This window comes from Etheostoma cragini, chromosome 12, assembly GCF_013103735.1.
Source record: "Etheostoma cragini isolate CJK2018 chromosome 12, CSU_Ecrag_1.0, whole genome shotgun sequence".
In the NCBI taxonomy this organism is placed as follows: Eukaryota; Metazoa; Chordata; class Actinopteri; order Perciformes; family Percidae; genus Etheostoma; species Etheostoma cragini.
This window is the reverse complement of record NC_048418.1, coordinates 6981223-7008820: the sequence shown is the minus strand read 5'-3', so window position 1 is coordinate 7008820 and position 27598 is coordinate 6981223. Positions and strand designations below refer to the sequence as shown.

At 41.2% G+C, this 27598-nt stretch overlaps 1 protein-coding gene across 1 annotated transcript; it reads right to left on the bottom strand.

The window, feature by feature from the left end:
• Positions 1–2873: 2873 nt before the first annotated feature.
• On the bottom strand, positions 2874–25710 carry col6a1 (collagen, type VI, alpha 1). Its single transcript, XM_034888041.1, has 35 exons — positions 25305–25710; positions 24470–24599; positions 24074–24274; positions 23820–23979; positions 22700–22813; positions 22527–22547; positions 21279–21299; positions 21134–21178; positions 20952–21005; positions 20745–20789; positions 20431–20457; positions 20289–20315; positions 20103–20147; positions 19952–20005; positions 18638–18700; positions 18487–18549; positions 18329–18382; positions 18202–18237; positions 18047–18109; positions 17687–17749; positions 15362–15424; positions 14575–14637; positions 14418–14468; positions 14292–14327; positions 13843–13905; positions 9601–9666; positions 8305–8340; positions 7924–7960; positions 7698–7706; positions 7466–7599; positions 6972–7078; positions 5438–5624; positions 5155–5326; positions 4999–5028; positions 2874–4683 (listed from the first exon to the last, which is right to left on the bottom strand). The coding sequence occupies exons 1-35, from the start codon at positions 25387–25389 to the stop codon at positions 4079–4081; spliced, it is 3030 nt and encodes a 1009-aa protein (XP_034743932.1). The 5' UTR covers positions 25390–25710; the 3' UTR covers positions 2874–4078.
• Between the last annotated feature and the right edge of the window lie 1888 nt (positions 25711–27598).

Genomic DNA, 27598 nt, shown 5'->3' with positions numbered 1-27598 from the left:
CACACACACACACACACACACACACACACACACAAACAAGCTGGGTCTCTGTGGAATGCTCTGATAAGGGCAGTTTTGACTCCTGGTCTTCAGAAATGAGGTTACAGGAAGAGATGCATCAAACAGTGCAAAGACATGCAGCGCACCCACGTGCACACACTCTCACACAAATGCACACAGCGAAGATCAACACACTGGCTCAAAATCAGGACCACAGGAAAAAAAACAAGAAAGTAACTTAAATTGTTCCACTGAAATTCTGCTGTAGTGTGAATGTGAATTTGTAATAAAAAAAACATATGTCTCATTAAACCATGGAGAAGAAAACACTTTAACATTTGCGTGTCCATGTACTATATATTGTGTGCACATCTAGCAGTGAAGAGTAGGATACAACAAAAAGATGCAGTTTGCAGGGATACATTCTTGAGCCCTGAAGGAGTTATTCTGTCTCATCTTGCCCCTCATCAACAGGGGGGGTCAGAGGTCAGGCTCAGCCCAGCAACCCTGGAGCTGGTAGAGATACGTTGCTCAAGGGCACCTTTGCAGGCAGACACTTCCTGACATAGCAGGTTTGACTTGGGGCTTGTGTTAACATAGACTCTGCCTACTATCACATTGCTGCACTCGGTAGTTAAAGAATTAAAAATAAAAAAACAAATCAGCTGAGTCTATATTAGTGGTCATTGTATCATTTTAGTCACTTAGTTAATGGCTAAGATCAGGGGACATGACAAGTCACTAAAGGTCAACAGGCTGGAAAAATCAGTCAGATAACAGTGGTGTACGACAGGTTGTAAACATACCGCCGATTTTGTCATTAGAGGCTGTACTTGGGCAGAGAGGAGCTTAACAAATCTCACAAGCTGATCTTTAGGAGTAGAGGTGGTGGTTCATTTGGGAGAAGCGAATTGGACAAAACAGAAAAAAAGTATAATGTAAGTGTAAAGTAATTTTTGCATAGGAACAAAATCTGATCTTCTTATCTGTTGTTAATTCTGATCTTCTGAGACTTAGTGGAACATCTAATTTTTTTATCATTCTGTGCGTAGGATGCTCTAGTAAACAGCACACGCTCGACCAGCTGAGCTACCAGGACACTGATACTAATATGTACATGTACGTACAGTATATCCAATACTTTTGTTATCCTATTGAGACTTATTTGAAAGCTTTCCCTAATTTGACTTATCTTTCACCTGAGACTCCAGAAATGAGACACTTCAGAAAACTTGGAGAGTCCACACAGCAATCACTGTGAGACTATTTCTCAGGAGTGACAAATGAGAGGAATGAAAACATGCACAATGTCCAACTGGTTGACTAGTTTTATCTTGAATTTTCCTTCCTTTGCGATGGGTCGTATAATTCTGAAATAACCGCCAATAGCAATGTTTTGCTGACTTAAACCGGCCACCGGTTAGAAAAGCAAGTTGTGTTGGGTTCCAGTGCTGCAGTTAGGGTTGTACATTTACATTACTCCATGTTCCTCCAGTGCGGGGAGAATACCTACTCTAGAATAGGACCTAAAACGTCCATCAAAACAAAGAGCTACGATCCTCCAGTCAGAAAACAACACATGCCACGAGAATTGGAGAACAGCAATACGCATGCCCAAAGCCTTTGGCAAGAATGCAAATTGTACAAACTTGAAGCCAAGTGGGGGCTGATATCTTGCTGCCACACTACAATTTGAATGGCTTTTTTGTCATTTACTGATAGTTGGCAGAAGTTAGTATTCTTTTAAAAGTAACTATAGAGTAAACTAACTGTGGTCACCATGAGCAATGTGACTTATCTTCTATAGCACACATTTGAAAGCCATTCATCCAATAGTTAAGAGCTTAGGAGATGTTTCACTCTGGACAAAAGTGGTGGCCCAATCTATCGCTCAACGTTGCCCTAGAGACGCACCGCTGCAACAGCTAAAATAAAAGTGGGTCACATTTGAGTGAGCCTACAAAATCTAGTGGCTATTTACAACTGAACAGTAGTTTTAAAGTTTGCCTCCATTTTCTCTTTTTGACCCCACAAAAGTAATAGCTATGCCATCAGCTTTGAAAGGCTGTATTATGTATTTATTATTATTAATGGTTAAAACATTCAGACGCAACGTGTGAACACAATGTCAGTATGTTAACATGTACACAATGCTAGGACAATGCTAAAATACTGATGTTAAGGTACAGTTAAGTCCACTATCTTAGTTTAGCATGTTATCTTGCTAACATTTGCTAATTAGCATTAAACACAAAGTAATACTTTTTTTGACTTGATGGAAAGCCAGGGGATCACCAAAGTACAAGAGGGTTGCTATCCCCAGCACCATATTGGTATTGGGCTAAGATTACATTAGGAGAATCTTTAGCGGGATATTTCAGTTTCAACATATGAAAATGGATCTTTGTATACTGGCTTTGAAAGCCACAGATTTCAATTCTTTTTGTGTGTACAAAAGCCAGCTGAGACAATTTGGTGTAGCAACCTTTATTGAAGGAGATCTTACAACACTACTTAAGTTTTGTTTCTCAGGTGAACATTTCTTTTTAACAACATGGGTAGAGGCTGACACACAGACTAATAGCACCACGGATAGTAACAGTACAGCAACTCTGCGCCACTCACGAAAAAAAAAAACTGAAGGTGTGGAATTTACAGCTAAGGGGATCTAAAAAAGGTACACACTGTTTTCTGTGTGTATGTGTATGTGAGGGGCTAAGTCCCATTAGGTGTCTTTTTTTCAGCATTCAACCAGGATGTTTTCCTACCCCAATAATGAAGCACAAAGGTGTGTGTGTGTGTGTGTGTTTGTGTGTGTGTGTGATAGAGGCTTCTCTGCTGTGCAGAAAACAAAGAACAGGTTTCTGTCATTCTGTGATTTAAACCGGTGACCCCAGCACAGCTGTTTTTGGAATAATCGCCGGGCTCCACATAAAACATCACCTCTACACACATATACATGTAATTGATGTTGACACTGAGGTGCTCACACTCTCACTCATACAGATGCACACACTCGGGCAAAATAACAAATGCTAAGTCCGGCTTTCAAGTGATGTTGGGTTGGAGTTTTTACTAAGTTAGCTTTTCCAACTGACCTTTTCAATATGTTTTATACTGTAGGGGCAAAACCTAAAATAAGGATGACTGGCCAATCATGCGCCAGCCTTCCAGGTTAACAATTATTTAGGTTCCAGAAGTACTCGCCAAATAATTATTATGTTTTCAATTCACAGTTGCAGTTGGCTTACTTACGTTGTAAAATTGTGACACCACAAATCCAACACCACTCTAAAGAGTGGTAAGAGCTACAAAATGAATCCACATTAAACCCTAAACACAAATCCTTTGAATGGAAGGAGCTCTAGTCCTGGAAATACAGGAGAGTGTAGCCATTTTCAAACCAAACTATTGAATTTAAGTAACACACTAGCTGAAAGTAATGCAGAATACCTGAGGAGAAATCCACTCAATGCATTTAAAAGCTAGAAATGTAGTTTAGCTGTGGCCATGACTGACGGTTTTCCAGTTCTGAAGCAACCCCCTTTGAAATGGGACTTTTGTACCCTGAACTTTGCCTGCCAGGCAGCAATTCCTTCAAACAAGCTCTAACACTCTAAAATTGTGTAGATCAGCACCATCATTTGGGATATTATCTAATGGAGACTCAACTCAGGGTAATAGGGTCTCATGGAATCTCATTAAGACACTTCCATTTGTCTGCCACACAAGCATAATTATGGAACCCATGCAACTTCTAGGAAAGGCCTGTCCTTCAATAGCATTTAAACACTACTGTTAGCCAGGCGTTTGTTATGGTCCATCCCTTGACCAATCAGCTATCCTAACCTTAACTCAAGGTTATTGCCTAACTGCAACCAATCAAGCTGCTTCGTAGGGCGCGCCTTTCCTAGAAGTTACGCGGGTTGCATAATAACGCGCCCCACAATGATTCGTTATATTGTAAGACTTTCAAAAAAACTTTTTTTACTCAAACACAGTGTATGGTAAATGAGTGAGACTGAATATTCATACTGGGACTAAAAATAAAAAGCGTGTTGGTCCTGTTGTCCCTCCCTCAGGGGATGGACACCCTGCGGGAGACGGTTTGGTGGAAAACCCCGCGGAGCAGCGAGGCGTAATCTGGGACACGGAACAGATGCCGCTGGGCATAGGTGAGGTCGTCCCGCCGCCCCCGGCTCACCAACGTGCGCAGGTTGGCCTCATTGACTTGGCTGCCAACGGAGATGACAAAGAGCTCCACCCTGGCATCCGCCACCTCACGAACGCGCTTCTCCAGCTGGGGCTCGGTGACGGCCTGAGACCTGCCGTCAGAGAATAGCACCAGCTTCTTCTTGCCTCCTGATGCATCCCCACGTCCACGTAAATTCTTCATGGCAAATTCCATGGCCTCTAAAACGTTGGTGCCGTCATTTTGGAAGGTCGCGTTTTCAATTTGACGAGACAGCAGGGTCAAATTGGTAGTTAGCCCCTGCTCCATTTTGGCGCTTCGGCTGTACTGGCCCACAGCCACGTTGACAGTGGCACCGCGCTTCTTCTCGCTAGTCAGGAAACGCTCAGCCAAGCGGTGGACAAAAGCCTTGCTTGTTTGAAAATTCTTCTGGCCCACACTGGCCGAGCTGTCCATCATCACCAAAATATCGGCACTTTCAGAGAAAGAGACTGAAACACACCAAATACATTGGATTAACAGCTGTTTTCAGGGATTCTGTAGATGACATACTGGAAGGTGCAAGCCAAAAAAGCAATTATACAATTTTCAATTCACTTCATATAGTTTAATTTGTTGGATTTTTGTTATGTTTAATGTCAACTCTCATTTACTGTGCAACCTACAGACAGCATGTGAGAAAGGAAAACAATCCTGTTAACTGGCCAACTGGGTTAACAGCATTAGATAAGGTAAATATCAAAATAAGTTAACCACGGTCCAATCAAATGTGAAACTATTATAATTGACAAAGAAAACAGTCTTACTGGGACATTTGTAGTCTGGGCACCTCTTTTCTGAATGAGAGAAAAGCAGGGGTAAAAACTCAGTTTATTTGGGGTTGGTTCAAAAATGTTAACATGAACATTATCAGTGATGTGTGTGTGAGTGTGTGTGCACTTCTGTGTGTTGTTTGTGTTCACCTTGACAGATTCTGGATGTGAGGTTCTGCAGGAAGGAGTCATCTAACAGCTCTGCGTAGTTGTCGAGGACAAAAGAAAAGCCTGGTTTGGGGTCATTCTTACAAACCAATTCCCCAAGCTGCTCGTTGTTGGGCTCACGGCCTGAGTAGTCCTTCACTCCTAAACCGCCAACCTGGAGAAGAGAAACTAGGTTTTCAGTTTCGCGGCTACTTTCCATTATTTCAGTTAAAGTGTCTAGGAGTGGCACAGGCGTTTACTGTCTATCAAAGTGTATTGTACTCACCCGGAGATCTTTACCACAGAGTACACTGAGAGGAATCGTATCCCTTGAAATATCAGAACGTCCGTCCGTGAGGACGATAACGACTTTGTTATCATGAGTCATTTCAACGATCGTGTTCTTCAGAGTAAAGCCAAGGGCCTCGCCTGTGTACGTGGCCTCAGCCAGCCACTTTAAATTTCGCACTTTCCTGTATGCACAAACGCACGCACACACACACACACACACACACAATCAAATCAATGGCTATTTAAGAAAATGTAGGACAAAAACTCAAACATACAGTATATGTAAACATTGTTGCTCTGCCACAAATGAGGCAATGGATATGTATTTCAGCATCCATTAGAGTTACATAAATCTGGATTGTGTTGAAGCCTAGCTTAGCGCAAACACGGGAGTAAGGCAAATAGTTACTCTTGGTCAAGATGAAACTATGCCTACAGTTGTCATACATGTAGCATTTTGTTAGCCATTAAGCTTGTTACCAATCATTTCAATCATGGGTGTGGGAAGCATTCAAAATGTGTGTTGGACACAGAACATTTTTAACAGAGTTGATGAAGTTTTCTGTATTTTCTTTTTTAAATATAAATTTTTGGTTTTTGTTGCCATTTTTATTGGGAAAGATTAAGTCGGTCAAGTGGGAAAGAGACGTGGATGACATGCAGCAAAGGGCCGCAGGTTGGAACTGAACCGTGGCCGCTACGACAAGGACTGAACCTCTATGCATGGGACGCATGCTCAACCAGGTGAGCTCCCCAGGCGCACCTTCTGGTGCCATTTAACAGGTGGTTTGATACCTTTACCCGGCTATACTAAAATTACCATATCATTTCATATTTAAAGAAAAAACAACGGGAAACCTCTGGTGCTGAAAAATCCAGCCACAAACTGCGGTTCCTTGAGTGGCCACTGGAAGCTTGCTACGAAAGGGAGTCAATCCCCATAGTCCTCCAAGTTAAAATGCCCTTTACAGTAGAATGAAACATGTTTACAGCCTGGTACAGAAATAGTTTGGGACTCAAAAGCTAAGTTTCCTTTTCATGACAATTGAACAGGGGGTGAACGTTTCTTTTTTTGTTTTTTTTATAACTCACCAGTTTAAATTATGTTCAGGCTTTAAGTTGCATAACCTAATTAAGGGTGTTCTGCTTTGACTGAAAAGTGGACTACCGTCACAATAGGCAAGCATAGACTCTACGCTTCATTCGGCCCGCCACAGCTCTATCCACGCTCCATCTTTTTTGACCAATTTTGGATTAGCTGGGAGGTCAATGAGACTGCGTGCATATTTTATACAGTCCATGAGAAAACCCCCAAATTGTGCATTTCCCAAAATTTACTGTTCATTATAAACACAATAAATACACAAATGTGTTAAAAGGCCACTTGAGAGTTGTTGCAAAGCACTTTTGACAAAGCTCCTTTTTTTTTCCAAGCTGTTGAACATGTTGCAACTGCAGTGTTTTTTCTTGGAGAGGGTTATGCACTTATAGCAATATGAAAACACAGACTTCATTGCATTTGAACTCACTCTTTAAATGCGAGGAGGTTATCAATCCCCTTGCCCAGCTTGACAATTTCTTGGGCTTCCGATCCACTGTACTGGACTACGCTCAACCCAGAGTCATTACCTGCAAACTGGAAAGAAAAGCATTGCATGGTGACTGTGTGTTTTGGTCTGAGTTTTATATCTACGAGCATGTGTTTTCCTCTGTCAACATTTCTGCGTCCCACCCATCCTGACTAATTATATCCACACTGGAAGAGGAGAGTCACTGGAGAGACATAAAAGCAAGTTCCAAAACCTGAGTATATCTTTCATTCACAATTTCTATTTTGAGGTCTGTTTTCAGGACAGCATTTCCAAACATCTCTGAAAACATTTCTGGTGTCGTTTTTTATAAACAACCCATTCCACAAAGGTCAAATGCTGGTTATCCTTAAGAGGATCGGCAAAGATAGATGATTATGAAATACAGTGAAGTCAAATGTCCAAACCCAATATGAATAAAGACTGGACATTACCTTGAGTTGCTGGTCTTTTGTCAGTCTGTCTATGACTCTGATGATAAAGTCTTTGGCGAGCGCAAAGTTTGTGGCACCGATACTCTCTGAGCTGTCCACAACAAATGCCAGGTCCATAGCGGCACACTTGCACTCTGGAGAGACACATGAACAAAATCACAGAGGTTCACAATAAACCATAAAGCACCAGAAACAATTATGATGACTTGGTTTTAGATTGAGCACAACTTACCACAACAAGCTGAGATGTAATTAGGAGAGGATGGAAAAAAACACAAATGAAAGTAAATTAACACAACATAACCTGCGTAACCCTCACATTCTTCAGGATTTCATTGCATGTTTGGCTAATGAAACACTGAATTGAAACGGCAAAGTGTTTAACATGAAATAAATATAGATTCATTTCTGTGAGTGTGTATTTCAGCATGCAAACATGTTGTACAAGGTTAACTTACAGCAGAGCTTCATGATGATATCCAGAATTTCACATTCCTGAAGAGAGAGGTGGAGGTACGGTACAGCCATGCATTGTTAAATCACATTACATAACTACAATATGTAGATTTGACTGTTTCAAGTTGCTCTAGAATAAAAAATAAAACATGACAATGGTGATCCTTTACTCACAGGACTGGTATGTAAAAGGCTACGTTTTTTTGTTTTCAGGAAATTGAATGTGTGGCTTTGGACTGAACATACAGTATCAGTTTCAGAATCAAAACTAGCGCAGCCTCAAGGTGAAATAAAGTCTGTGGTGCTTAGCAAAACTGTCCTGGGGCGAAAATGACGGTGAGTGTCGACATTAAATGGAAAGTATTCATTCTTTTAATACTCACATCAGTTCCTGGTGGTCCAGGAGGCCCAGGAGGTCCCTGAAGGGAAAGAAAGAATGAGTGAGAATCAACCCCCTGATAGATGTGTTTATCTGTAAAAAAAAAAAACTGGCCAGACAAAAGTTTATCTCATGTGACTCTGTACAGAGCAAGTACTGAAAGACTCTTTTTATTTTTTTATTTCAACTGACAAAAAAGGAGGGAATTCTTTGGAAAAGCAATCTAGCCTTTCACTGCAAACCAGAATCTCTCAGTCACCGAACCCAGAACCACACCCACACATTTGTGTGCACTGCTATCTTTCTGCAACAACATGCGAATCTTCCAAAAGATCATTGCCACAGAATTTTGTTTTGGGTTCACCGGGCTGCAGGAAAACCATCTGTTTTGTTTTAACAGACATTAAACTCAGTTTAAGAGCATTCTTTTCTGTGACAAAGAGAGAGAGGGAAAGAGAGACGACCGTTAATTGTAGACAAGGGAATTTTCCTGAGAACACATGACGCAAACTTTTCATACAGAAATATACAGGAGAGAAACAAGTCCGAGGTGAAGGCGGAGAGGAAGGAGAAAAAAAGGAGTAGGAAGAGTAGGAGGAGAGACAGAAAGTGGGAAAAATGTGAAAGGGTAGAGTTTGATGACTCTGCCTTGGAGAACATGTCTTTATGCACACTGTTATATTTAGATCTTCGTTCATCTTTTCACATGATCCAACACCACAAGCTTCCACTTACCAGTTGTTAACAAGGGAAATGGAATAATATTATCTTTCCAACTACCTATGAGCCAAACTAAGGGATGCAATTTGCAATTTATTTGATGTTATGTTGAGTAGTAAGATTAGCTAACCTTAGCCTAGGTACCGGATTTGTATGGACACAGTCGCAGCCTACATGTGAGGAAATACACAGCGCTGGGGTTTGCTTTGTTCTTGTTAGCACAATTTATCTAAGGTCTGGTGATATTCTGTATTTCTCTGCAAAATACAAATATCATTAAAAGACAAAAACCAACAAGGGTAACAAGTGTTGTTCAAAAACTATTAAAATAAAATTTAAATTTAAAATAAAATCAGTGGCTTTATAAATATATTAAATTAAAATGTTATTTTCAATTGAGCTAAAATTTCCATTTTAGGTATTTACCAAAGAACAATGTTTGAATGTGAGAGTTGGTCAATGGTTTGGAGGGAGGGATCTACTTTACATGTGTGGACAGCGATCCTCCAGTGTCTCAACGTGCTTGCACATGCAGACAAACCCGCAGTTAGCTCATGCAGTGGCTCAATGCTATTCTTACCGGATTGCCCTCAGGTCCTCTGTGACCTTTGGCCCCTTTAGGTCCAGCAGGTCCTGGTTGGTTGTTCTGCAATAAAAAATTAGAGAAGATTGAGAGAGTCCCATACCTCTTTCGTACGGATGAAAATATTTTTTATAGTTATACAACTATACTACAATGTGTTACAGGGTATCCATGTTAAGGATCTACTGTTGTAAACCTCCATCACAGCCTGGGGATAATTTGACTTCATATGACTGCAGCCCATCTGTGTGCATGTGCTGCTTCTCTTCTCATCTTTTGCATCATGAGTGTATCTGCAGATATTACATCCGGGGGTCAACTAAAAATGTTTTCAAAGACAGTTAGCCATTATCAGGCTGCAGTACAATTTGTTAGATTTTGTTCAGTCCATTAAATATGGCTTGGTATTTCTATATTTAAAGGACTTAAAAGTGATGTAAAGAAATGTCAAATACTGGAATAATTGGTTACTGTAATAAATAACTAGTTCTGTCTAATAAGGGGGTGATAATTCACAAAGAGTTTTGTATCTACAAAGCAGCAATTTGTTCATCATAAACAGAACAACGCAATAGTATAATCTGTTAAAAAGGAATGTGTGAATGAAAACATTGCATCTGATTAAAAATGGACAACTGATAAAAGCTTGAGGATGTCATTCATGTGTTGTCTGTGGTCAGACAGAAGAAGGTTTCAAACAGCTATGTGGTTAAAAACCACTTGATTTGGAGAAATAATCTGGACAACCTGGTGGGAAGCAAAGTAAATCTAGGTGTCATCAGCATATATACGGATGTATACAGTGAAAAAAGTAATGGTCCTAATATAGAGCCTTGAGATACCCCACCCGAAAATAATGTCACATTAAGAGAAAGTGATTTTTATTCTTTGAAATGTCTAAGAGGATTCATTTGGGCCAGGTCTGGTCCTGCGTGGCTCACCATCTGCCACACCAGTGCAACTGCAGTGAGAGAGAGCGGCCAAAGCCCCTGCAGCTGCTGCACTCTGACCCACTGCTGATCGCTGTGGGATTAGACTGTCGAAGTGTGGAGAATAAAGACACTGTTATACACTTTGAAGAAATGTGGGCATCTTGGCTTAAGGAAGACTACGTACAGCTGCACATAATTTCAAATTGATGCAAACTTGCAATTTGAGAGCAAATATTATGCACGATGGAGATATGAAACAGCTTTCAAAATAGGTTGCAAACATGACTAGATTCAAGGGTAGCAGCTGTTTTAAAAATGTATTTACTAATGTACAATATTGAACCTTTTAAAAGAAAGAGCTGCATGTATTCTCTTTATCAAAAAAACAACACGCCCTCATATCTAAAAATCAGAACAGGTTGATTGCAATGACTCTCAAAATAACATACTGTATATGAGGGTTCTATTTAACGGCATAAATGGCTGACATGACTGTACAGTGGGTGTTTTAAATATATGACTGGGAAACCTGATTGCGTAATTAAATGACTGTTTTAACTGCTATTTAAGGTAACAGGTTGCAGTTTTAAACGTGTATACAGTTAATGTTGTAAAATAAAGCAAGTTAAGTTTATGCAACAATAAAACTCAGTTAAGAAATCATTAGGTATGGGCTTCACCAATTTAGGCAACCAATATGAACCAATTTGGACAGATATGAATGAGAAAGAGAGGCAAAGAGAGAAGGTAATGTCAAACACATGGCTTCAACACACACACACACACACACACACACACACGCACACACGCACACACACGCACATGCACGCATAGTTGCTGTCAGCCTTGAAAAAACCACACACATGCACGTATACACACACTGGTCCGGTTACCGCACATTCTCAACTTCAAACACTCTAATGTCCTGAACATGGGCCTTATTCATGTTGTGTTACACACACACACACACACACACCCTGACCTTGAGGCACATTTGACAATACAGCCAGATGTGACTGTTTGTTATATATATTACCATGTCAACGTATGTTAGCTAAAAAGGTAAACAAGTCGAAAGGTCTGTCTATCTTTTTTGTCACACTTCTGTCTGCACCCACCTTTGCCCTCTGGCTAGAGAAAGTGCAAGCAACAGAGAAGGTTTCATGCCTGCACAGAGTGAAATATTTAAACAATTTAAATTAGAAATCCTGTCAATCACAAATCACAAGGAAGCCAGTGGCCTAAGACAGTTTGATGTCGCATGACTTCAAGTCAAACTGGCAACTATTTTTTCCACTGTACTGTCCAAAAAGAGTACTGAAAAGAGTAAATGGCTGAATGTAAAATGTGAGAAAAAAAAACAGGCGACTGTTCAGAGAAACGGACATAAACATTCTTAAAAGACAAAAAAAGAGTTGGATGAATGCCTCTGGGGATAAGTGGAATGCAATGCATACGTTGTTACAATGAGAGGATGGCATCTCGCAGAATTATGTGGTTTTATAACGGACAAGGTCATCGACTGACCAATGGAACAGCATCAGAGGGAAGATTAGTGATAGTTTGACATTTTGGGATATACGCTTATTTTTCATGCCGAGAGTTAGATAAGCAGATTGGTGATACCAATTTTATGTCATGTCAAGTTAGCTTACCATGAAGGCTGGAAAGAAGATGAAATGGCTAACCTTGCTAGAGCTAACTGCTCCTGGACTAAAATACAGTTGGTCAAATAACTCTTTATTTGAACACTTTTTCAATGAATTAAACAAGACATAATGTCTTGATTAGTGAGCTTTAGAGGTGCAGGTAGGCTGGCGTCGCCTGTTTCCAGTGTTTATGCTAAGCTAAGCTAACCAGCTGGTGATTGTAGCTGTGTATATCTATGAGAGTGGTGTCAAGCTTCTCAACTAATTCTTGGCAGGGGAGTGAATAAGCGTATTTCCCAAATTGTCAAACGTTTACTTTTAGCAAAGTTGCTGCCAATAAAATGACACATTCAATAGAACATATCAAGAACATGTGAAAGTGGAACTCACTAGAGGACTAAACTGGTGCTTTTGTATGTATCCTCCCATTTACTTTATATTTCTTTTCTTAAAGATTATTTTTATTTTGCATTGTAGGCCTCTATTAAATAGAACAGTTTAGACAAGACAGGGGCGAGAGAGGGGGAATGACATGCAGCAAAGGGCGTCCATTTACATATTTCTGACGACCATGTTTCTAATCTTATCACGAGTTTATAGACTGATAGAGGCGTGGTGTTGATTATTTATATTTCTGTAGGAGAACCAGACTTGATAAAGTCAATGGTGCAAATCAAACGTCCAGTAACACTACTTTGAAATCAAGAAGATTTTGTGGAGATTCCAAAACTGTTTCATCAAAAACTGACGTGATTCCATGATTTGAGTTGAGTGATATGGCACTTTATAATCATGTACACTGCTGTAAAATCAATTACAGAGGTTATTTCCTGTACTGCTGTCACTACTCAAGGACAAGCAAAATGTGGAAAAGGTAAACTAAGTGAATAATACTTGAGTGGAGGGGGTGTATCTAATCCTGCTTCTTGATGAGTGGTAAACTGATCTGGCACTGTAAATGCAAAGCTTACAGGGTGTCACTCCTCTTGAAGAAAAGAGGTCAGGGTGCACTGATGTACAGATGAGAGAAGGAAAAACATGTGCAAATACACACACACACACACACACACACACACACACACACACACACACACACACACACACACACACACACATACACACACACACACACACACACACACACACACACACACACCAAATGAGTGATGCAGTCCCTTTATCGTTTCTGCTCATTTCCTGGTATCCTTGACAACGACATATACACAGCTGCATCAGCTCAATCCCCTCTTCCCCATGGAAAGACGCGTGCACACACACACACACACAGACGTGCGCATGCACGCACAAACACACACACACACACACACACACATTAAGAAAATATTTCCAGCTGCAGAACAGGAGATTGTGAGAGCAAAATAAAGGGTTTAACAAAGAAGAATCAAGTATGTGAGATGCAAATGCAGAAAAACAAAATGAAAGACAGAAATGAAAAGAAGAAATCTATTATTATATATTTCATACATGTTTGAAGGGACCAGTAAAAAAAGAAATATCTAAATCCACCCATAAAACCAGACATGTGACTCACATCCTGTCAGCGCTCTCAGCCAAGAAGGGATTGAGGAAAGATAAAATGAGATCAACAGTGAGGAACAACTGCAAAAAGGAGAGGGGAGTCAGAGGCAGACACTTACATCGGGGCCTGGATCTCCGGCATCCCCGTCATCTCCTTTGGGTCCAGGGGTTCCATTGCCACCCTGAAGGTCACAGTAAATGTCAAAGGGCTTAAGGGTTTGAGCGCTTTGAGTGTCTATTAAAGCACTAAATAAATGTAATGAATTCTTCTTCTTCTTCTTCTTCTTACTATTATTAAAGGTCAAGAGTGCGCATTAGCATGACCATTGATTTCACACTTTTGGCAATGAATTTCAAACATCACAATCAGCCTTGAGGTGTAAATGTAGAGTAGGTAGGCTGGTCTATTTTTTTTATAATTTAGCTTAGTTTAAAGTGTCCTATAGATAAAAAAACTAAACTTAAAAACTAACTGCACTATATTCATCCAGAATATATCAGGTGACTGACCAAAGTCTGATTTCTAATAAACGTTAAGGTTAAAATAGAAATTTGAAAGGTAACTCACCGGCTCACCAGGGTCTCCGCGGGGCCCAGGATAACCCTAAAAAAGACACACATGTTTAGAATCTACAAATGTACATGGAGCACAATGCATCATAAATTACATGCATTAATTACTGAAAAATCTTACCTGGAAACCAGGACAACCTGCAGTGCCATTTCCTGGCGCACCATCTTCTCCCTGAAATTAAGAAAGAGATACACTTACAGATCCATCTGCATACATACAAGCACACAAAAAGGGCAGGGAATATGATGGATGGCACACATCTGTCTCCCACACTCACCCTCTCCCCCAGCTGGCCTCTGTCTCCCGGAGCTCCTTTGATTCCTCTCGGCCCTTTGGGTCCCTGGGAGATGAAAGGAATGATAAGATTAGAAACAGATGAAATGGGACATGCCATGTGTGTTGAAAACATTTGGATGTTGTCAAGACAAAATGGTATATATTTCAATCCGTTGTTATCCGTTTGCCTAGATTGTGCGATGATGTATGTAATATACAGGATGTATGATAAAAACAGCTTTTTGAATGCAGCTGTTACAGTAAACGGCACGTTTTTATGGAGTTTTGGAGTTAAATCAGTGGCGTTACAGATGGAGCTGTAAAGTTGGAGTTTGAGCTTGTCTGCTTTAAGCTTTCCAATCTTAAAGCCCCTGAAAACGCAGCCTGAAATTTTCATTATTTCTCTATAACATTTGGTGTTCACAACATAACAAGCACTAATCAACATTGTTAGGTATTATTTCTTGTGGGTTTAACAGTAGTTACATTATTACATGACATTTCAAATGCATTACTAATAAAGAGATAATAACTTAAATTTTGTTCATGAAGTGTTTATTACTCCAACACTAATCTGCTTCATGGGCATGAGCGTTGGATCAGATTGAATTAATAGTGAACAAAAAAAACCACCAACTATCATCAGATTCTGATTCAAACTTTGCTAAATCCTGATTGGTGCACGAAAGTAGAGCCCACTTTACAACACGTGAGAAGAGGTCAGATTAAAACAGAAATTTGTGTGTGAGTGTGTTTGTGTGTTTGTGTGTGTGTCCTGTTAGACTCACTTCAGGTCCAGGTGCCCCTTCATCTCCTCTGTAGCCAGGAGATCCAGGCCTGCCAGGCTCCCCCTGGAAAACAACCCCATTAATGACCCACCATTAAACCACCTCTACAACAAAAACAACCAAATAAAAAACACTGAAAAAAAATTACAAAAGACTTTGAAACCATTTTGAACCAACACAACCTACAACGCAGAAAACCAAATGGTTATATTCACATGCTACAGTAAATGAAAACATTATTTGCTAGCTGACAAAGAAACTATCCGGAACAAAATTCAAAATGGCCAAAATCATAATAACTTCTATGTTTGTTAATAGTGGTCAACTCAATGAGTTAATTGTCCACAGATCTGCCGCTATCATCGTGCAGTAAAGCCTCCCATGAGCCTGTTTTGAAATTGAAGTTTCAGACAATTTTTAATATGTTAACAAAGCACTGAACATTTTAGATTAAACACTTGTAGAAAGAGCTAATGTCATCTCAGTGCAGTCCCGGCTGAGACTGAGACATGGTCAGCCTAGCTAAGCACCAAGACTCGACACATGAGCAAAAAGTTAAGTGTTAAAGTTAGCTCTGACAGAATTGAAAAAGTACTCCTGACTAACCTTCAAATATGTCTGATTAAAATAGAAAGAGTTAGCTATCAAATTAGCACTTTTTCCTGACAAACAGCTGGGTCCAGCTGCTGCATGCAGCACACCAGGCCTGTCCTCACTGTGAAGTCACATTTGTAAATAGCAAAGGTTTTAGAGTACTTGGGAACTTTTTTATTTACACTTGTGTCCAAGGCTTACACTTTGTTTACAGTGTCTGGAAAACCAGCCCCATCTAGCTGGATGCATAGAGTTGAAATTAATATTGCTCTTCTCGTTTGACTCATTAACACAGAAGATGTATGCTTCTTTATTTTTAAGTCAACACTGACTAAAAACCATTCTAATATGTTACTGTATGCAGCACTATGGCTCGTTTAATGAATGCAAATGATGTGCATCCCTTTACTGCATGTAAGGATAGAGCTTTTCCTGAGAGTATGAGGTAGGCCCACCATGTCAGTTATTCCATGTTTTTTGTACTACTCAGTTCATTACTGTTCATTCAGCCCGGATGAGGCGCAGCAGAAAGCACAAAAGAGCCATTGAAAGTTCTGACATCACGAAGGTTACCACAACTAAATCTTGTAACGTATTATTATTATTACACTGCCTTCTTGAGAAAACCATACTTAGGCTTTGGCTGGGGCAGACGGAGAGAAGAACTGAGTCAGAGAGGAAAGAGTGAGCGCTGATGTTCCTAGTAGGAGTAAAAACTGAGAACAAGAGAGGAGAGATGGAGGAGTGGGCAGCACTCTGGGGCACCAGCCAGATTCTCCTCTGTTTAAGCTTCTGCTAAATGAACTCCTCCTCAACCTTAAGAATGGATGCACATGCACAACCGCTCACACGTGCGCGCACATGAGGAAACATGCGCAAGTTCTCCGAACTGACTGGAAAAAAAGGGATGCTGCCAGGGAGAAAAGTGGGTGGTTCGAACTTGGGACTGTGTCGGCTCCTGTAACTCTAGACAACAGGCTAACAGAAGGATACGTCCCCTTCTAACGCAGAAGGCGTCTCGGACTACTGCAACTCCCTCCTGATTGGCTGGCCTGCATGTGCCATCAGCCCCATGCAGCTCATTCAGAACGCAGAAGCTCAATTAGTCTTCAACCTCCCCAAGTTCTCTCCCACTACACCGCTCCTCTACTCTCTTCACTGGGTACAAGTAGCTGCCTGCATCCGCTTTAAGACACTAGTACTTATATTAAGGGCCGGGAAAGGATCAGCCCCAGCATACATCCAGGACATGGCCAAGCCGTGTACCCCAACACGCCCACTGCGCTCTGCATCAACCAACCTACTTGCTGCTCCCTCACAGCGAGGGAGAACTAATCACTCATCAAAGTCCAGACTGTTTGTTGTCCTAACTCCTAAACAAGCTCCCTACTGACATCAGGATGGCCAAAAGCCTACAAATCTTCTGCCAAGGACTGAAATCACATCAATTCCAACTGCACCTCAGATGATGATAGAAAAAAATATAAACTTAATTCTTGAAACTAGACTTTTATACGGCTCTTTGTGGTTTTGCTTATTTAAAGTAAAATTTAATATACTTGCACTTGTTGTCTGGAGTTTGCACCTTCAGGGTTGGAAGCACTTAATTGGAAGTCACTTTGGATAAAAGCGTCAGCTAAATGACATGTAATGTAATGTAATGGTACAGCAGCTTCTGTGTGTGTGTGTGTGTGCGCATCTATGCACTGTCAATGTGTGTGATTGTCTTACAGGCTCTCCGTTGGGACCAGATGAGCCCTCCCTCCCCTGCTCTCCTCGGGGTCCTGGCTCCCCCTGGCAAGAAAAAGAACAAATGTATAAAGCTAAAGGCATTAATGGCAATAACAATAGACAAGTGAAGCAGACAGGGCCAAATTTTAAACTGAGTTAGATAGTAGTAGTAGGGAGTACATGGGGAATTGCTTCATAAAAACAGTATTTTCTATTGAGGGCAGTGTGGTTGCAGTTGACATAATACAGCCAAACTGAATTTCCCATGAATTTCTAGGGAGGAGGTGCTGACATCGAACAGACCCTGAAGGAGTGGGAATCTACACTGCCTCCCTCCTCCTTGTCCATATCATCACTTACCGGGTCTCCTCTTGGACCTCTGTTTCCACGGGAACCTGACTCGCCCTTCTCTCCAACTTGTCCCTACAAAAGATTTTAAAGATGTTAACATATAATTTTTGGCAACTGTCACACCCAAACACACTCATTTGAAGGTTAATGTTAATACTATTTACTCTCTCGCCGCGACCTCCATCTTGTCCAGGTGGGCCCTGAAACACAAACAAATAGCCGGGTTTTAGATGAGCTGTTAAAGATCACCAAGTTGATGATAGTGCTGTCGTCAGGAGCTTCATTGCTTACATCATCACCGCGCTCTCCTTTGTCCCCATTGTTTCCGCGAGGGCCCGGCTCACCCTGTCACAACACAGATTATTACACATTTATCATATTTTCTGCTTTGTGTGATACACGTAGGTACAGATCTGTCGCTCATCATCATTCCCTTTGCAATGATTTACCGGAGGTCCCATTGGGCCATAGTTTCCAGGCCTTCCTGGTTCCCCGTCTCTTCCAGGATCTCCCTGAAACAAGCACACAATGTCTTATTACAGACCACCAAAAATGCTATTTGACATTTTCAAGAGCCCAAGTGTTTTTTTCATATCTTACCTTTCCTCCTTTCTGTCCATAAGGGCCAGGGTCTCCCTTTGGTCCAGGCTCTCCCTGCTGGCCCTGGAAGCAGAAAACACAGAGAGACAGTCTCAGTGCATGATCACAAGCAGCTGAAGCCACAACATTCAATCATGGAGACCCGCCGTGCGTGTACGCACATGTACGCGTGTGTGTTTGTTTACAGTGTGACTATATGGCTTCATTTAAACAATCTGACAGCTGAGAATGTAAACGCAGCAGTGATTAAGAGTGCCCCGGTCTGCTAGCCCAGGGGGATCCATATGCAGGAAGCGATGTTCGTCAGGGCTGAAATGGTAGCGGCATTCCTAAACATGCAACTGTGGCTAATGGCTAATTTTTAACGTAAACTATGTGGCTGAGCCTCAAATGGATATAGAAATGGCCTGTCGGATTGTCTGTAGTTTAAGAGAAGGCACTAAGGGTGAATAGGGTAAAGATTTTTACTAAAAGGTGTCAACATGAATCGTCCCGTTGTTTTTTGTATTACAAGTTTTTTATAAATTACTATGTTAAAATTGTGTAAAAGAGGCCTCGGATGTTAATTCTTTGGTAAATTAAAGGTCCCATGGCATGAAAATGTCAATTTATTAGGTTTTTTAACATTAATATGTGTTCCTCCAACCTGCCTATGGTCCCTCAGTGGCTAGAAATGATGATTCACCGAGCCCTGAGTATCCTGCTCTGCATTTTAGAAACTGAAAGCTCAGATGGGCCGATCTGGAATCTGGTCCCTTATGAGGTCATAATGGTCATGGTCACCTCCCCTTTCTCTGCTTTGCCCGCCCAGACAATTTGGCCTACCCATGACAGAGAGACATCATGGCTTTTAAACGAGCAAAGTGGCAGTTGGTCAAGGCCACACCCCGAGCCTCCACCTTGCCCCCCGCCCACCCCTTAAAAGCTACAGACTCAGAAATGGCACATACTTAGGACAGCTCATTGTGGGAAGGGTTCTAGTGGCTGTAATTCTGCACCTAGGCTGAATTGTGGGAAAGAGACTGAAGATATTATATTAGGGGATCACGCATAAAAAACAATGTTTTTGCCTGTAGCGTCTCGCTTTAACACAGCAAAATAGAAATATACAGAGGGTTTATGTCCTGAAACTTACACAACTGTGTATTTGCAGTTCTCAAACCTGATGTCATTGTGTGTGTGTTAACGTCTAGTCGTCTGTTCCAATCTGATTGGGATTCAAAGTGTTTGAAATGTGTGACATTGGTGTGAGTGAAGTCAAGGCCAAAATGCAAGTCAGCGGGATTATTCTGATATTTGAGATGTGCCACTCACGTCCGATCCGGGAGATCCTTTACAGCCAGCAAGACCTGGGAAACCCGCTTCACCCTAAAGAGGAAAACCAGACAATCATATTCCCATACCGACCAAAGAACAGACAGATAACCAGAGTTGTATTGTTTTGATGTTCAGGTCTGTAACTCACCTTGCGTCCATCTATTCCATCCCTTCCACTTTGACCTTTGTCGCCCTGAGATTTAGCAAGAGATAAAAAAGATTGAAAGAGTGAGTGAAAAAGAATTAAAGTGATAGAAGAATAATTCAAGCTTTCAGAGCAATCACAGATAGGAGAGCAATCCTCTAAAGATCAAATATGTTAGGAAGAGCTCACCTTGTAGCCTTTGTGTCCTCTGTCACCCTGCAGAAAACACACACAACGTTACTTCGTGAATAATACAGTACAGTCATCCAGGAAAATATACTGAATCTGGTTTATGTATACTTTTTGTTTATTTTTTGTGTTCTGTTAATACCTTTTCTCCTTTGCCACCACGGTCTCCCTGGAAACAGAAACAAACACGTCAGAATTATCCTCATTACACACAGTAAAAGGGATCAGTGACGAGGTTGGTGAAGTGTGACCTAGAGTCAGTGATCATCAAAAGCAAGACAACATAGAAAAACAACAACATTCAGGCTCATGTTTGCAAATGTTTCCTCCACCAACCTTCCAGGAACATTTAACACTGGTAAAAGGGTTGTATGTGTTTAACCCATTACAAAGTCCAATAAAGCACCTGTTCCAATTGTTTTTCCCATATGAACCCATTAATTAAGTGCACTTTACCTTCATTCCACTATAACCAACAGGACCAGGGTCTCCAACGTTGCCCTGTAACATAAAGGTAGAAATATTAGAACATCTGAATGACACTTTCATCAAGCCTGCATGAGAAAATCCAAAGACATGTGATAATTGTTTTGTCGTTTTGCACGTCTGTTCCTAAGTTGGGGATGGAGTTGGTGTTGGTGGAGGATGGTTGAAGTTACCTACCGTGTCACCAACATCTCCTTTTTCACCTGGCATCCCTGGTCTACCTGTTTCTCCCTGTAGAAAGGCAGAACAAAAGATAAGTTAAGTATGTACAGTTCTGTGCATTTGCTGCATTATCCTGACAACCATCTGTAGTGCAACTGAATGCAATGTTTTTTTCCCTTCATATTTTATCCTCACACCTTAGCGCCAATGTCTCCTTTTTGTCCTGGATTCCCTCCTGGAGCCTGCCGACAAAACAGTGAAATACAAAAAGTGAAAAAACTCTCAAAAACAAATCCATAGAAGAGTTTATGTTGGCAATGAGACAAAAAATGGCATACTTACATTGCATTCGTAAGAGCAACACTGGGGGGCAAAAGAGAAGAAAGATCATGAACACCTTAAAGAAGGAAAACTGTATCTTTGTCTCTATATATACGATTATTGGTTCTCCTCGATAAGTCTAAAAAGGAATTGTGACCCCATCAAATCATGCTTGTCTCTCCCTCATTACTACCACTGAGTTGCCCTTGAGCAAGATCTCAAAAACCGCTCCAGTGGAGCTGCTCAGTGGCCAGCAGATCAGACTGTGGTTGTATTGGGCAGCTTCTAAGTATGAATGTGTGCAACTGTGTGAATTGTATCAGGGCGTTGTTGTCTCTCAATAAACCTTCCCTGAATAAATAAAGTTTAAAAAAAACACAATGGTATGTCCTTATCTTTTCTGTGTCTTACCACTTGTCAGATGACAGTAGGGCTGGGCAATATGTCCAGTATTTAAGATATAAGTGCAGTGATGTTGTTGGAAATAGAAAAGTGAATATCACTGCAGTCTCAGTTTGCTTCCTGTAGCGTTCCTGCTTGACCCCTCCTTGTTTCCGGAGCATGAATTCAATTCATTGCCATTTTAACACAGTATATTGCCCCCATATGTAATATGTAAAATAATAGCAGCAAAACAACTTATGAAACTTATACAATGAAACATATAGACTCCTGTTTTGAAAGAGCCTTTTGCTTCGTGCTTTAACTACATTTAAAGTGCTTGAAGGGCTAATGCTTGCTTAACTAGTACTGCTACCAGTGTTTGTGCGTCATTGTTCAAGTATTGAACAGCCTCCGGATATGTGCTATTCCTAAAGTAAGATGTCCTACATCTCAAATCTGGAATCTTCTTCCGAAGGAAGAGAGAGCTAGCAAGGTGAGAAGAGTCAGCAATCACCTTCTGCGTCTTGCGTCTTATACATCTGGCATTTGTGGAGGAGACACAGGGAAGGTCATGGCCAATGATAGGCACTGTGCATACAACTCTTTCCAGCTGTCCCTTCTCAAGGCTGATTATGTTGCCATACCACACTTGCACTACATAAACAACTCTACTAGCAAAAATGAAACAAGCGTTGTTTCGAGAAATTTGGTTTGTAAACATTTTAAGCCACAGTATTTTAGCCAATACACTATAATAAAAAAACGTAATTCAAGTTGCTTCCGCCAAACTCATAAACCATTCTGCTGTTGGGATGCTTCAGTTAAAAAATAAAATGATTAATAAAACAAAAAAACATGTCATTTAGCTAAAAATTTACATCTTACCGCATCCTTTGTCTCGTTCGTCTGAAAACAAGGAACAAAACAAAGACAGTTAGTTCAAAATCCAAATGTTGAATTCTGTTTTGCAGAGAAGGAGAGGAGAGGAGAGGAGAGGAGAGGAGAGGAGAGGAGAGGAGAGGAGAGGAGAGGAGAGGAGAGGAGAGGATGATACATACGATCATATTGATGATGGTCCGAATGGTTTTTAACTTGGTGGATCTGGACTCGTCTGCAGCAGTAAAGTTCTGTCTGTAGGATGGGTCTGTGGCAATGACTGACAGCCTGGTGTCCTGGTGAGACACGAGATACAAACATCATCATCACATGGCTTGAAGTAGAACTACAATGGCATGACTGAGCACCAAAAGATTAATTCTATGACATTATTAGAGGATTCGAATTAGCTTCTGCAAATATTGTTGCTAGAGCTTCTGCTATTAGACATTACCTATTAGATTTTATTGACAGTTAAAGTTCCATGTAGAACATCAACAAACCTGCTAAAGGCTTGTTAAATCCATCGTCCAGTGATTAGATTTAAATTTACCCTCATCACATTGAAATTTAGGTCATCCTGTATTGTAGAATTAGTTTAAGGTTAAAGGATCATTTCTGTAGAAAGATGCATTCCAAAGTTCAGCTAAAGCTAAGGCTGTGTGTTCATCAGTTTGAGTTAGCTAGATCAAGTTGTATTTTCCAAAGATATGGTGTTTTTAGTACACAATTCCATATCCTTTACCAAATTTGTTTCTGAACATACTTTTTGCACAGAGCAATTTACTTACGAGTTGTGCTAGGAAAGGATCACTTCACAGCTAGTATGAACAGAAACCAATTACTTTTTCAATTTGCATTAAATATGGCTAGTACGTATTGAGGACATAATGAAACATAATGAAAAAGTGTTCTGTCAAACCTAAAGTAATTCTCTGATTAAGATGCACAAAAAAATATGTCTAAATATTTTTGGAGCAGGTTATCTACAACACTGTGATAACCTGCATCATCAAAACTGTTTGTGTGGTTTGTTTAGATTTGGTTGACAGTGACCACACAACCCCACATCTTTCATCAGATTCTAAAGAAATCCACTGAAAAAAAACACAAATACAGAAAACTACATGTGAAATTATCAAAATGGTTCAACCCATTTATATTAATAAACTGACTGTGAAAATAGATTTTTCTCGACCAACCTTCAACCCTTTATTCTTTTAAATTTAGCGTGAGGGTCCTTACCAGTATTTAAGTACAAGTAAGTGTGTGTGTGTGTGTGTGTGTGTGTGTGTGTGTTACCTCTTGGTCAGGTGAGATGGCAACGGCGAACACTTTAACTCTGTGTTGCTTGGCTTCATTAGCAGCCTCCTGCACACCTCCACATGGCTCTTTGTAACCAGTGATAGGATGGCCATCAGTCACCACCACAATGTACTTGTTGTCGTGGTAGTGGGAGCCACTGCATACAGGCAGACACACAAACACACACTCGGAAATGTTATCACTCATCTCATTACTTAATCTGATGAAGTGTATGCGTGTGTTATCATTACCTGGAGAGCAGCTCAGCAAGGCCCCTCTTGATGGCACAGTCAGTATATGTGCCCTTGCCAATGTAGGCAATGCCTTCAATGTCAGCCTTCAGGGCCTGGCGATCAGTCCTCATGTCACTCAGTTGTCGTACAAGTTTGACTTCGTCACTGTAGTGCAGTGCTCCTGAGTTCCACGTCAGGGTGCGGTCACACCGGTGTTGCCTGTTTAAATAGAGGTGTTAAGTGGGATGTGGTGGAATACAACTAAGTACATTTACCCAAGTACTGCATTTAATTCCAGATTGAGGTCACTCAATCTTGTAAATTCTGTAAGTAAAATTGGAGGACTTTCACTTGTGTGTGTGTGTGTGTGTGTGTGTGTGTGTGTGTGTGTGTGTGTGTGTGTGTGCATCTTACATTTCCTTCAGTTCATCTATGAAGGTAATGGTGAAATTTTTAAGCTGGTCAATATAATAATCGGGAGGTTTCTGTCTGAGGGCAACACTCTCAGATGTATCCAGTACAAAGAAAAGGTCCACCGGACATTCTGGTCACAAAACAAAACAAAGATTGCGGTCAGCAAATATTATCTATTTAAGAAAGTATTTATGAAACAGTAAATCCCAAATGTGGTTAGGATCAGACAAGAGATGTCAGGACAGGTATCACTGCTACAACACTGGAGGCCTACATTGAGCCAAAATGATGCTGCTTGGAGCATCCTGTGTCACACAGGGTGTCATGGGGCTGATCTGCCTGATCTATCCAGATAGACAGGTGCAGGCCTGTAGTGACTTCCTGCACCCATAACATGGCTGCATATACATCTGTATTCTCACTGTTGCACAGCACCTTGGCATGGAAGCAGGCCTAAGGCGCAATTACTTGCTTTGGTTCTTTATCACTCTGGAATCCACAACACTGGTAAACATTAGCCTCCATAACATCCAACTTTTACTACCCAAGCCAATTAGAACAACCAAACAAATGCCTGCTAAGTTGGGCTAGGCTACTGTCACCATATGATCTTACTTTCAGTTGTTATTGCATCCGTGCTGCAGGTTTGTAAGGCTAGTTAGACTTCAGGATATGTGCAACCCAACGTTAAAATCTGGACTAGCTCTTGCAGCAAGCATCGCTTATATGACAAGTCACATTCAAACAAAGAAAGACCACTTCACATGCTACATAGTGCTATAAACAATACTTACTCGGGCATTCTTGAAAAGTACATGTTTTTTTGCAAACTTACCCGCAAAAATGTTTCTTTGGGTTTGCGTTTGCGCTCCAGCCAGAAAAACGCACAGCAGCGCGAGGAGAGCTCTAAGAGTCTCCATGGTTAAACTGCAAAAAAACTAAAAAAGGTATACACACAAAACCCGCACAAGACAAAAACCGAACCACTCCGTCTCCAAAATCGTTACCTTTAAACCGATTGGGCAAAGTTTTGGTGATCCAGCGCTCCGCCGCAGTTTGTCCGAGGCGAGGCAGAGAGCGCAGATGAGGACCAGAGCGCACAGTGAGGGGGGGGGGGGGGGGGGGGAGGAGAAGGAGGAGGATAGGTTCACGCGCTTTCTCTGGGGACGATTAGTAGGAAAAGACTAGGAGGAACACGAGCCAAAGGTTTACAGAGAATTTTAGATATGCCTGCTTCCTTATAAGGTCTACAGGGACGCGGGTATACAGAAATAAATAAACGCTGTCTGTGAAGGAGGGTCCAATGTGCACGGATTTTGTGTTTTCTTTTCAGGAAAGAGAGTGCATCTAGAAACTGATTGTGTTTTAATGACTTCAGAACATGTATAATGAGAAATCAGAGAAAGCGTTGCAGTTTTGCAGCTTTGCTTTTCACTCATACAGGTAGGCCCATATGACACCTAATGGCCTATGTGCCATGTAGCAAAGCAAGATGAGAAAAGATGCACACTGGAGTAATTTCAGCAAACTTAATGAAAAGCAGCTGACACATCTTGGAAGCATTTTGTACTGAATAAAAAATCTCTCATTTCTGTGGAAGCCGGGGTGGGCGGGGTTTGAATACATCTGGTTCACTTCGGCGTCCAGACCTGACCCGAACATAAAAGCGAGGGGGATGGGGGTCCTCGGAAGCAGAAAGAGAAACATTGCCATCTAGTGTGCTACAGGTGTGCAGATCACCACCGTGGAAGGAGGCAGAGTTGTGTATGTGTGTACTGTTCATTTGGCACGGTGTTGATGTGGGTGGATGTTGCACGGTTCATGTGGACGTACGCGCGTGCGTGCGTTGGCGCGCGTGTGTTCAAACTGTGGGACTGTAGGGAAGGTCTGGCCCGGACTCAGATTTTCCACTGAGATCACGGTTTCAGGGAGGAAACGTTGTGAGGAGAAGCAGTGAGCGAGTGAAGGAAAAGAAAGAAGGGAGAAAATGAGGGACGAGGAGAGAGGGGGACATCTGGTAGTGATCTGTGTTTATTAGCAAGCTCTCATAGTAAATCTGTTGGATTTTTGGCAGCTGTGGGTGTGTGTATAAATTGATGCAAATTGAAGCATGCATTTTGACATGTCTCAATACCAATACCTTCATCATGAAAATATTACTTTCTTGAGAAATTCATTAGTCAAGCACTTATGAATGTTTACAGTTTTCACAGCCCTGAAACTGGCAGGTGGGAATGAGATCAATGAATGATCTCATTAGGGAGTCATTTTCTTTCACCCAGAGGAAAATGCATGGGTATGTCCTCAAAAGGGTCAAGATAAAGCCCCATGGCATGTAAGTAGAAACTACATACTTCCTAATGCCGAGTAGTTCTGTATAAAGTCTTGGGCATGGTCTCATGGCAGACAGGATGAAGCAAGAGTTTCCACAGGATCCTGATGTTCAGTGGTGAAGATGAGTAGCATTTCTGAGTCAGAGAGAAAGAAGGAATAGTGCTGAGTACAACCAGTGTCTTCAGCCTGACATTTTTGTGTGGTTTTTAACATCTTGAAACATTTAACACACCCCCGCATTCATCTTTGGCGTTGATCTCCCTGTGAATAGCAACATTGTGGTTTGTTTCAGAGAATATGATTCGAAAGCTACTATGCATAATTGAGCATGGAACAAGGGAGAAATGTGGGTAAAAAACAGCTTCCGTCATCCAGCAAAAACATGAAAGTCAGTGCAGCGCACATGGAAGAGATTAAACACAATGTGTAGACTTCATCTGCCCGAGATCGAAGTTAATGGTACTTGGAAGAACCATGGTCCAGATCAGACTTTACCGTTTGCTAAAGTAGGCTTAGGTGGCGCCATCCATAAACAACAAGTAAGGAATTCATTTTGTTATGGTTGAAACCACTTCAGATACGGCCAGGCCCCAGTCAAAACATGAGGAAATTGCAGGCTGATCAAGATTCTGACCCACGCCAAATGAAAGTAAATGACAGGAAATGGGCAAGAATCACTCCTGTTGCATTAGTTCATTACCAATCTCTACTCTGCTAAGATATTTTTGAAATTGTCTTCAGTCGGCTGTAAAGCAAAGACTACTTGATAAATTCTACTAATTTCATTACCTATGG